The sequence below is a fragment of the Poromitra crassiceps genome (genome assembly GCF_964638095.1).
Source record: "Poromitra crassiceps genome assembly, chromosome: 23".
Lineage (NCBI taxonomy): Eukaryota > Metazoa > Chordata > Actinopteri > Beryciformes > Melamphaidae > Poromitra > Poromitra crassiceps.
Window position 1 is genome coordinate 10,368,803 of NC_139639.1, and position 10,000 is coordinate 10,378,802.

At 44.5% G+C, this 10,000-nt stretch overlaps 2 protein-coding genes across 2 annotated transcripts in view; one reads left to right on the plus strand and one right to left on the minus strand.

Annotated features, from left to right (window-relative positions):
* Window positions 1–1,599: 1,599 nt before the first annotated feature.
* LOC310796707 (uncharacterized protein) lies at window positions 1,600–6,289 on the minus strand (the record flags this gene model as incomplete). The annotated part of the gene is made up of 2 exons (XM_083658949.1): window positions 1,600–3,308; window positions 6,159–6,289. The coding sequence occupies 2 exons, from the start codon at window positions 6,287–6,289 to the stop codon at window positions 2,939–2,941; spliced, it is 501 nt and encodes a 166-aa protein (XP_083515075.1). The 3' UTR covers window positions 1,600–2,938.
* An 899-nt stretch (window positions 6,290–7,188) lies between these two features.
* LOC310796708 (dual specificity protein phosphatase 18) overlaps window positions 7,189–10,000 on the plus strand; it is a gene marked incomplete at its 3' end in the record, with an annotated part of 3,759 nt that continues 947 nt past the window's right edge. Inside the window, exons 1-2 of the mRNA XM_083658950.1 lie at window positions 7,189–7,234; window positions 9,760–10,000. The exon at window positions 9,760–10,000 is cut by the window's right edge and continues 96 nt beyond it. Coding sequence (XP_083515076.1) covers window positions 9,767–10,000 — 234 coding nt within the window. The 5' untranslated portion in view covers window positions 7,189–7,234; window positions 9,760–9,766. The remainder of the gene's footprint in view (window positions 7,235–9,759) is intronic.

A 10,000-nucleotide genomic window follows, 5' to 3' on the forward strand; every position in this document is an offset into this window, starting at 1 on the left:
GAGTAACGTCCATGTACCTTTATGGATTGCACGGGGTTGATTGCAAAGGGATCTGACGGAGCCAGTCGGGGCGGGGAGGAAGTCCATATATGGTCCATCCGGTCATGGGGCACAGGACATTACGTCATCACAAGATAACGCGATTGGCTGGCTTAAGTTCAAATCTGAGCCAGCCAATCGCGTTGTCCTGCGCTGTTTCGGACGTGTATAAAATGCGCCCGCTGTCCCCAGAGGAGGGGAGAAGGGGAAGGAGAGGAGAGGAGAGGAGAGGAGAGGAGAGGAGAGGAGAGGAGGCCAGCCACCCCAACCTCCAGGCTGCCACCACCCAGGCTAAGTGCCCCTCTGCTGGGCAGACACCCAGGGCAGCCACTCCCACCTCCAGGCTGCCACCACCCAGGCTAAGTGACCCTCTGCTGGGCAGACACCCAGGGCAGCCACTCCCACCACCCGCCCGTACGGGGGGGGGGGCATAGTGGCTGGACCCCTCCAGGGGCACTGCCATCTCTCTGGGCGCGGCCCTGGTAGTGGAAGCGATCATCTTGCTCTATAATGACCGGAATGGGTGTTGTTCAAACTGAACATTTATTTCTTCAACATGCTGCAGCAGAAAGGGAGATAAACAGCCGACACTATTTTCGTAGTTAAGCTATGAAGTAGCCTACTTCCCCCCGCAGGCTAGCATCGTGACATTGAATGAAAGTATAGGCTATAATGGCTTGTTTGAGATGACTTCTGGCTCGCCTGGGAAGCAGGCGAGAGCAGCCAGCCAATTAGAGGCAGAGAGGGGCGGGTCATGCCTTCGCCATCATGGGAAAAAAACAGATCGCGTCCCGGAGCTAGCCTGAGAGGCTAATAAAAGCTACATGTTACAGAGTAAGCTGACTATCAGTACGTTATTGCACGCATAGGCCTATCTTTACATTTAAACGTTTACATAGCCAAAATAAAAAATAGAAATAGAAGTAGGCTATGTCAGTGTTTTACCCTGAATAGCTGAGAAAGTGGACACTGTCAATAGTTAGCACTGTGAAGCTGATACAATTCAGGTGGTGGTAATGCAACATTTAAGGATGCCAACCGCCATAAAACACAGAAGAAGCTGAGAAAAAGGAAGTGCTGTGGGGTTGCAGCTGGTGAAAACCGTCTATATGATCTATTATACATAAGACTCTTGAGCTACTTGCTCTCACTCAGAATGTCAAAATATAAGCGATGTGTGTTTGAGAAGGGTCTAGATCCAGCCGGAGCCAGTACAGAGCACGCCCCCCTAAGTACAGAGCACGCCCATAAGCGATACATTTATCATTAAAATAAGCATAGCCGTTGAAATTGAAATTTGAAATGACAATCGTAACGTTATTTTTTTTAAACTTAATCGTAACAGTCACATTTTTCAAACTTAATAACATTAGCCTACTCACCCCTACAGAGCATGCCCACTATCGTCTAGTTTAAAAATAGTAATCTTTATTATTCAAGAAAAATCTAGTTTTGTTGATTAAAACCACAACAGCAATACAGGTTGGTTGGCAGTACAGCGTATAACACTTAATTCAAAGCAACAAAAGAAAATATGAACAGACCAAGGCAGTGGCCCACTAGCTGGAAACCAAATGAAACAAAACATCATTCATTCATTCCCCACACTCAACTCTCCCCAAAAGACACAAACCAGAAAGAAAATATATTTAAACCCACCAGCTACACAGCCAATCCCCTGCTCAGGTTCCCCCTACTATTCCTGTACATGCTGTACCTGCTCAAAGAGCCATATAATATAAAACACACATACAAATTGACATCAGTTAACCAACATAGCAGATATTTGCACAGCAAACCACCCTCCCTTTTTTTGCAATTGATTACTGTTGTGATTGTTTGTAGATTCTGTGTGTATCAGCAAAGAAGTATTTTCCTCAATTAACTCTTTCATTGACTTTTTATTCATAACCCACAGTGAAGTGTTAGGGGGAAAAGTCTCAGTGAATAATCATATCATTCAAACAATTATTTATAATCACAAGACAATTCAGACACAATGTCCGAAAAAGTGAAATAGACCTACTTGCGTGTAAAATGGTTACAATGTTCAATAAGTATTTTGACACATTAACAAAACAAACAAAAAATCTAATCGCACAATAAACAGTGCAACAACATTGAAATACTAAATCAGACACGTGATTTATTCAATGTGTCCGATGTGTTCCCGAGCGGGGCGCGTGCCCCCGTCCTGTCAGGGCCCTGAAGCCCCGCCTGCTATGATGTCAGGGCCCTGAAGCCCCACCTCGCTGTGATGTCAGAGCCCTGAAGCCCCACCTCGCTGTGATGTCAGAGCCCTGAAGCCCCACCTCGCTGTGATGTCAGAGCCCTGAAGCCCCACCTCGCTGTGATGTCAGAGCCCTGAAGCCCCACCTCGCTGTGATGTCAGAGCCCTGAAGCCCCACCTCGCTGTGATGTCAGAGCCCTGAAGCCCCACCTCGCTGTGATGTCAGAGCCCTGAAGCCCCACCTCGCTGTGATGTCAGAGCCCTGAAGCCCCACCTCGCTGTGATGTCAGAGCCCTGAAGCCCCACCTCGCTGTGATGTCAGAGCCCTGAAGCCCCACCTCGCTGTGATGTCAGAGCCCTGAAGCCCCGCCCGCTGTGATGTCAGAGTCCTGAAGCCCCACCTCGCTGTGATGTCAGAGCCCTGAAGCCCCGCCGTGACACGATGGTAACCTGTAACAAACAGCCCTCGTTGCACTCAGAGACCGAGCAGACCGACTCGCAGCTCACCCATTTACACACTTGTTTAGTCAAAGTTTATTATTGAACATGTCCAAATTCCACCAAATCCAACACTGCAAATTGCAGTTAAATGTTCAAATACAAAAAGTTAAAGTCTTTATTTTATGGAGCAATTTTTTTTTTTTTTACGGGTATTTTGGCGAGCCCCCGTTAATTTCCGACACCTGACACACGACAGTAAGCGTGATCGGGCCGATCATGCTGCCTGTCGTCGTATGTATTTGTCGCCCCCTGCAGGCCTGTGCTGAGCCCAGAGAAACCCTGTTTGTCCAACAGTTCTGTCATCAGAGCCTGGAAGGCCTGCTGAGCAGACTTTAGCTGAGCCAGAGTCTCTTTGTGGCGCCGCCTACTGGCTTCTTCTGACTCTCGCAGGAAGTGCATCAACTCGTCATCGTCATCCACCCTCCTACGCTTACGAGGAGGCGTGGGTGTGGCAGCTGGAGCTGTGGCACTCTTAGAAGGTCCTCCAGTCTTCGGGACGGTTTGCTGTGTTGACTGCAGCATAGTGGATATCAATATCCTAAGTCAGAGGAAAATGGTATGTAAAGAACAGCTTCTTAAGACTAACATTCAAGCACTTTCAAGGTAACGTTACCTAAACCAAACATTTCCACTCAGCCTTTTTCATGACATCTAGATTGTTACTATAAAATGCACTTGCAAAAATAAAGTTTACTGTATTCCTCTAATTAATTTGAGCAGCTCTGAACTTTGTTCGGGATGAGTGAAGTTTTCTTATCTGAAATCGTAAGCACATATTACAAAACGCAAAACAGCATTTTGGTAAACAAACGGCGTCACTTACGAATATCGTAAGGTTACTCTGACGTCACGCGAGCAAAGCAGGCAGGAAGGGACCCGGAACCGGGGGTCACTCGCCATTCAAAACTATGAGCGCGGATGTGAATTTTGTAAATAGCCTAAACGACACGTACTACACTGAGCTTCGGTTTTTAGCCTGAATATTAGAAAAGACCCCACTAATTCATAACAGGTCTAAAGTCATGTATAGCAGTCACACAAACGGACAGGTTTTTGGATTGAGTTTGGCGTCAGTGGCGGTAACCCATAAAAGAGAGCGAGCCTCGTATCCCCCCCCCCCGCGGGCGCGTTGCAGGCGGGCCAGACGCGCCCATTTCCCGCCTTTGCCCGGCCAGATGTGTGTGTAAGAAAAGGAAAAAAAGACACTTGCGCAGAAATCTTTATAGAGATTTACATCCAACGTCAAAACCAAAAAATAAATATACTGTAACTGAATCAAAGACATGCCATATAGGCTATTTTATGATTGACATACATTTAGACCTATCACAAATCAGGACGTGCGAGCTTTCAAGCAAGTAGATGGGTGGGCAGACTGAGCTTGAATGCAGTAATCAGCCTAGATAACTGACACCTGCTGCTCAGGGAGGAACCTGCTGAATGTTTTGACACTCAGTACTGATTGAGGGGGCGTGTTCCGGTGGGAAAGTGACCTCTGTGCATACCCTCTATACTGCCGTGCTGCTTCCGCGTTGCGTGCCACATAATTTGTTCCATGAGATACCAGCTGGGCGAGACATCCGTTACCGCTAACCTCAGTGGTCATTCTTAACCTCGTTGAAGTAGGCCAAGAACGGGTCCCAGATAGTTGAGAACCTTCCAAGCGTGTTGGTTCTCAGGGACCTGAGTCTCTCCATCTGTACCACAGAGATCATGTCCATCAGCCACACCTGAAAAGAAGGTGAAGAGGAGGACTTCCATTCCTTCAGAATGAGTCTTTTGGCGACTGTTGTCCCCAATGTCAGAGATTGTTGCACAGCTGTAGGGAAGTTCGTTTGTTTAAACAAAATGGACATCAGAAAGTTTTTAGTAAAAGTCCAGGAGAAATCATCAAGTCAGCAAGGCCAGCGTCGTCAACAAAGTGCTGCAGTTGCGGACCGTGTAGAACCTACAGACGATGCTGCAGCAGCTAGCCGGGGTGAGTAGACTATTTTCATGTTACTGTATTGATCTTTTCTGCTGTTCAGAGGTCAGTTAGTGTTGTTGGACAAGCATAGGGCCTATAATGCTGCTGTTGTTCTCTCATGCTGTTTATTTGTATGCTGCACAAAACGCAGTGCTGTTGATTGTTTGTGCTCTGTCACTGTGTGCCTTTTATGTAATGTTGATCATCATGCTGTGTTGTTGATTTGGGCATATTTGCGCACGTGCGGCTGTGCACTTTTATGCAATGCTGTTGTTAATGCTATGTTGTTGATTTGGGAATATTTGTGCACGTGTGCGCGGCTGTACGCTTTTACGCAATGCTGTTGATAATGCTGTGTTGTTGATTTGGGCATATTTGTGCACGTGTGCGCGGCTGTACGCTTTTACGCAATGCTGTTGATAATGCTGTGTTGTTGATTTGGGCTAGCCTTTTACGCAGCAATGCTGTTGATCAGTGTTGATTTATGCGCACAGTGTGTGCTGTTTGCAATGCTGTAACCATGCTCTTGCTTGCTGCAGCTGTTGTGTTTGTGCTTATTTACATGCGCCTGCAATGCTAGTGAGTGAGCCAGTCATTTAAGATGAGATATTCCCCTCTGCACCTTCCTTCCAGCTCTGGCTGATGGACATGGTCTCAGTTAGATGTATGGAGAGAGACTCAGGTTCCTGAGGACCAACTCACTGAAGAAATGTTCAACTATCATGGGACCCGTTCCTGGCTTACTTTGACGAGGTTAAAAGCGACAAGTAACTTGCCCAGCTGTTCTCTCATGGACCACTTGCGTGGTATCCCATGCTCAACACCTCTTATAAGCACATAACATAAGCTGAGCTTGAATTTGCTTTTATGCTCTGACAAATAAATACAATATTGGGAAAAAAGCAAAAACCCAATTTTCCCCAAGGTCCACCCCTCTTGGAGTGCCCCCCCCAAGCGAATTAAATACCTCCTCTGTCATTTGGGTTTGGAGCCGAGCCTGCTGCGTTGTGTAGCAACAACACCGGAAGTAACTCCAGAGAAACCTCACGAATATTATTACATATAATATAATAATACATAACAATATAATAATAATATAGCAATAATATAATATATATAATATATAATATTATACACCAGACTCTTGAGCTAATTCTGCTCTCACTCAGAATGTCAAAATATAAGCGATGTGATGGAGCCTATAGTTTGAGATATTGTTTGTTTCGGCACAACTCATACTAGTTAACTACTGCGGGGTTCCGCATTTCTGGCTGGTTGTGAAGTCACGCTGATTCGTCCTAATATTTAATAACGTTATTGGACAAATGGAACAAGGTAAACACAACGCAAGTGGACTGACCGATTCAAAACGCAGACAAAACGTTTTTTACACCGTGAAATATGCTAAACAAAAGAACATACCCTCTGCGCCTCCTTCTCTCGCTCTCCTCTTCCAGGACGTATTTGAGGTAGAGTCCATATGTGTTCTGGAGTTCTCTGTATTCTGAAAGAGCCAGCAGCAGCACCGCGAACGAACTCCTGGAGGCGTCCATCTTTGTTTTCTGTCTTCTTCTTCGCCTCCTCCTCCTCTTCTTTGGTGTTTTATGGCAGTGGGCAAAGTGAGTTAACTTAGCCTATAAGTGCATTGCCGCCACCTACTGGACTGTGTGGAACACCACTAGAATATTTTATACAGTCAATGCTATTACTACATCAGCTTAATAAAATAATAATAATAATAATAATAATAATAATAATAATATCGGTGTATTTGCCTGCTGTCCCCTCCCCAAAGAGACCTGACAACGAAAGGTCAGTGTTTTGCCTTCCTCAGGATCTGAACCCTAAAGATGAGACGTGACCTTATGTTTTAAACCAGACTACTAGGACTGCTGCAAGACATCAGTTCATAAATGCTACAACAATCTAATGTACTACTACTACTACTACTACTACTACTACTACTACTACTACTACTACTACAACAACAACACTTTTCTCAAATAGTTAAACATGTACTTCACAGTGTATACATGACAAGAAAATAAACCATAAAACCAATAGTAGATTAAAAAAATCACAACACTACAGATATAACGCATAAATAAGTATAAAGCAAGATAAAAATGAATTTAAAAGAAAACAACCTTGTATAAAGTGGAATTAATTAATCAAAAAAGCTGTAGTAAGGTTCTATAGTTTTATTATAGTATTATTGATTAGTATTATTAATTAAATACATCAAACAGTTGAGTGTTTAATGTTGCCGTGTCACGTGACAAGGCTTCCAGCTGCCTGCCCTAAAATTAACCCTGTCATCTGATTGGCTGGCCGGCTGACCCACAGAGCCTTTTAGGGTGTGTGTGTGTGTGTGTGTGTGTGTGTGTGTGTGTGTGTGTGTGTGTGTCTGTGTGTCTGTCTGTCTGTCAGAAGCCAATCCTTCACTGTGCACTGATAAGAGGAAGGAACTAGACCAAACTGAAAGAACCAGGGACCAGGTAATACATCAATATAAACATAATGTAACACACACACATACAGTACATACTCAGGCTACATATAGGCTACATAGCATGCATTTACACACATAAGCACAGTTTCAAAACTAGGTTTACTGTTTACACACATTATTATTTACAGCCTGTTGGATGTTGAATTATTATATTATTATATTATTGTATTGTATTATTGTATGTATTGAAATGACTACACAAGTTAAAAATCACTCATTAGCCTATACAGCTTTCCATTAGTATTATTAGAAACTGTTGAAACATAATGTATACACACATAGTCAGATACAATTCAAATCAGTACTTTTATTTTGCACACAAAGTTTTCAGCTTTCATCAGCTTTTCAACATCATTCATGTTAAAGCGGATAGAGGTGAAGCTGTGACTTGAGGCTTGACTTTGACTTGTCTTGAAAAGGTTTCTAAAGTCTTGACTTGAGATCTTGTGTTTGTGTAAATGACTTGGATTGAAAGTGATGAGATTTGTTCCAGCAGATGACTGAATTTAAATTCTGTTTTCTGAATTTGTATGGAATAATTGAATTTATTAAAGTTGAAACTGATTATAGAAATCAAACCCTTACCAGGTTTTTGCCCTATTATACGTAAAACCATATTGCGTTGAAAAGTCCTAGATATTTAGTTTAAATTGAATTGATACTGGACTTTAGATTTTTTTCTGACTTGACTTGCTCTGACTTGAGACTTGATATTAATGACTTGGAATTGGGACTCAACCAAAGTTGACTTTTTGTTGTATTTTTTATTTCACCTTTATTTCACCAGGCAAGTCAAATTCTTATTTACAATGGCGTCCTGGACCTGGTCACACCTCTGCTGTATATGCATATATAATTAAAATAATTAAAATAGTACTGTCACTGTTAAAGACATTTTTACCACAGGAAGTTTTGCAATCTGAGATTTGCAAGGACAGAAATGTGTTTTAAAGGTGCCGTTATGTATCATGTCAGATTATGATATTGTGGTGTAATGACTGTAAGCAAGTGAGTCCATGTTGGAGCTGATTGTTCTCCTCCATCTCACAGCAGGACTATAGAGTGCTGCAGGGATGTTCTCCTCCATCTCACAGCATAGAGTGCTATCACCTGACTCTGCCAGATGGGGGCGGTATGCAGCGTCGTAGTGTGCTGCAGGGATGAGATCTTTTTGTAGGCCAACCTGAAAGTTAACATCGTGCTGGCTTCCCTCATCTGGAAGTCAGTGGGATTTTTGAATAGCTTGGTTAAATGCCTGAAATAGCCTAAGTAAGGTCTATGTCGTTCACAAAAGTTTATGAAACATAGACATTTTGTTCAGCAAGGTAATCTTCACAAATGACCATTCATGATTTTTGAAGCGTGATCGCTAGAATGAATTCACGATTGCCAAAAAAGGCTTCAACAATCGAGCGTCCGGACTCCAGGTAGTGCAGTGGTGACTCCAGGTAGTGCAGTGGTACAGTCTGTGTCACCTGTGGCTTGGTCGCTCATCTGGACAGGTAGGCTGTGTTTGTGAGTGGGAAGCTGGATTAAGTGTGTCCTGCTCACTGCACTAGCCCCTCCTCCACTGCACTAGCCCCTCCTCTGGTCAGCCTGTTTGGGCGAGGGGAACTGGGGGGAATAGCGTGATCCTCCCACACACTACGTCCTGCCGGTGAAACGCCTCGCTGTCAGGTGAAAAGAAGCGGCTGGTGACTGCACATGTATCGGAGGAAACATGTGCTAGTCTACAACTCTCCCCAGATCGGCAGAGGGGGGCGGAGCAACGATCAAGACAGCAGGGAGAATTGGACGAGTACAATTGATTAGAAGATGGGAGAAAAATCTGAAAAATCAAAACAGCTGTGTTTATTTGTAAAGATGATCTTGTTGAACAAAACGTCTTAAGTTTCAAACCTTCTTTCAGGCATTTAACCAAGAACCCATTCAACAAATCTGTTGTCTTCCAGATGAGGCAACTTCCAGACGAGGGAACGCAGCAAACACATTTCCAGGTTTTAGGACTCATTCATGTGTTGTAGTCAAGTCACTATATCTCAAGTCCTCGAGTCCGAGTTACCAAAGAGTCTTTGAGTCGAGTCCCCATTGCCTGAGTCCAGAGTTACTGAATGTGAATGAACCGCAGTTAGGTGGAACACATGTGCCTGCCCTTGCACGAAATTGAATAATGTCACTGTTTTAATATAGCTATCAATATCTTATGTGAAATGATTAGGGCCTATTACAAATTTAAAAGAAAATACAAAAACAAACAAAAAGTCTTTATCAATTAACAAGTCTGCGTCCTCATCTCCAACCTCCGAGTCTGAATGCATGAATGCTCAGTCCGAGTCCGAGTCATCAGTGCTCAAGTCCAAGTCCAGTCCTGAAACTGAGTCAGGACTCTGACTCGAGTCGAGTGGGAGTCAGACCTGCAGCACCACCTAGTGTTCCTTCTAATGTTTGAATGAAGCCAATGGAAGGTCCTCAAGTGCAGTAACACCAACATGCCCCTCCCCCTTCCCCCAGCCCCCTCATGTCCATCTCTCAGATCACGCCCACCCTGTTCCTGGGCGGAGCCGATGCCTCCCTGAACGCGGGGATGGTCTCTCTGAAGCGCATCACACTGATCGTCAACGCCACGCTGAGCCACCGCTGCCCGCTGTACCCGGGCGTGGAGGTGGTGCGGGTGGCGGTCAGCGACCTGCCCAGCGCGCGCCTGGGGGACCACTTTGACCGCGTGTCCGAGCGCATCCACCGCAACCGTGCG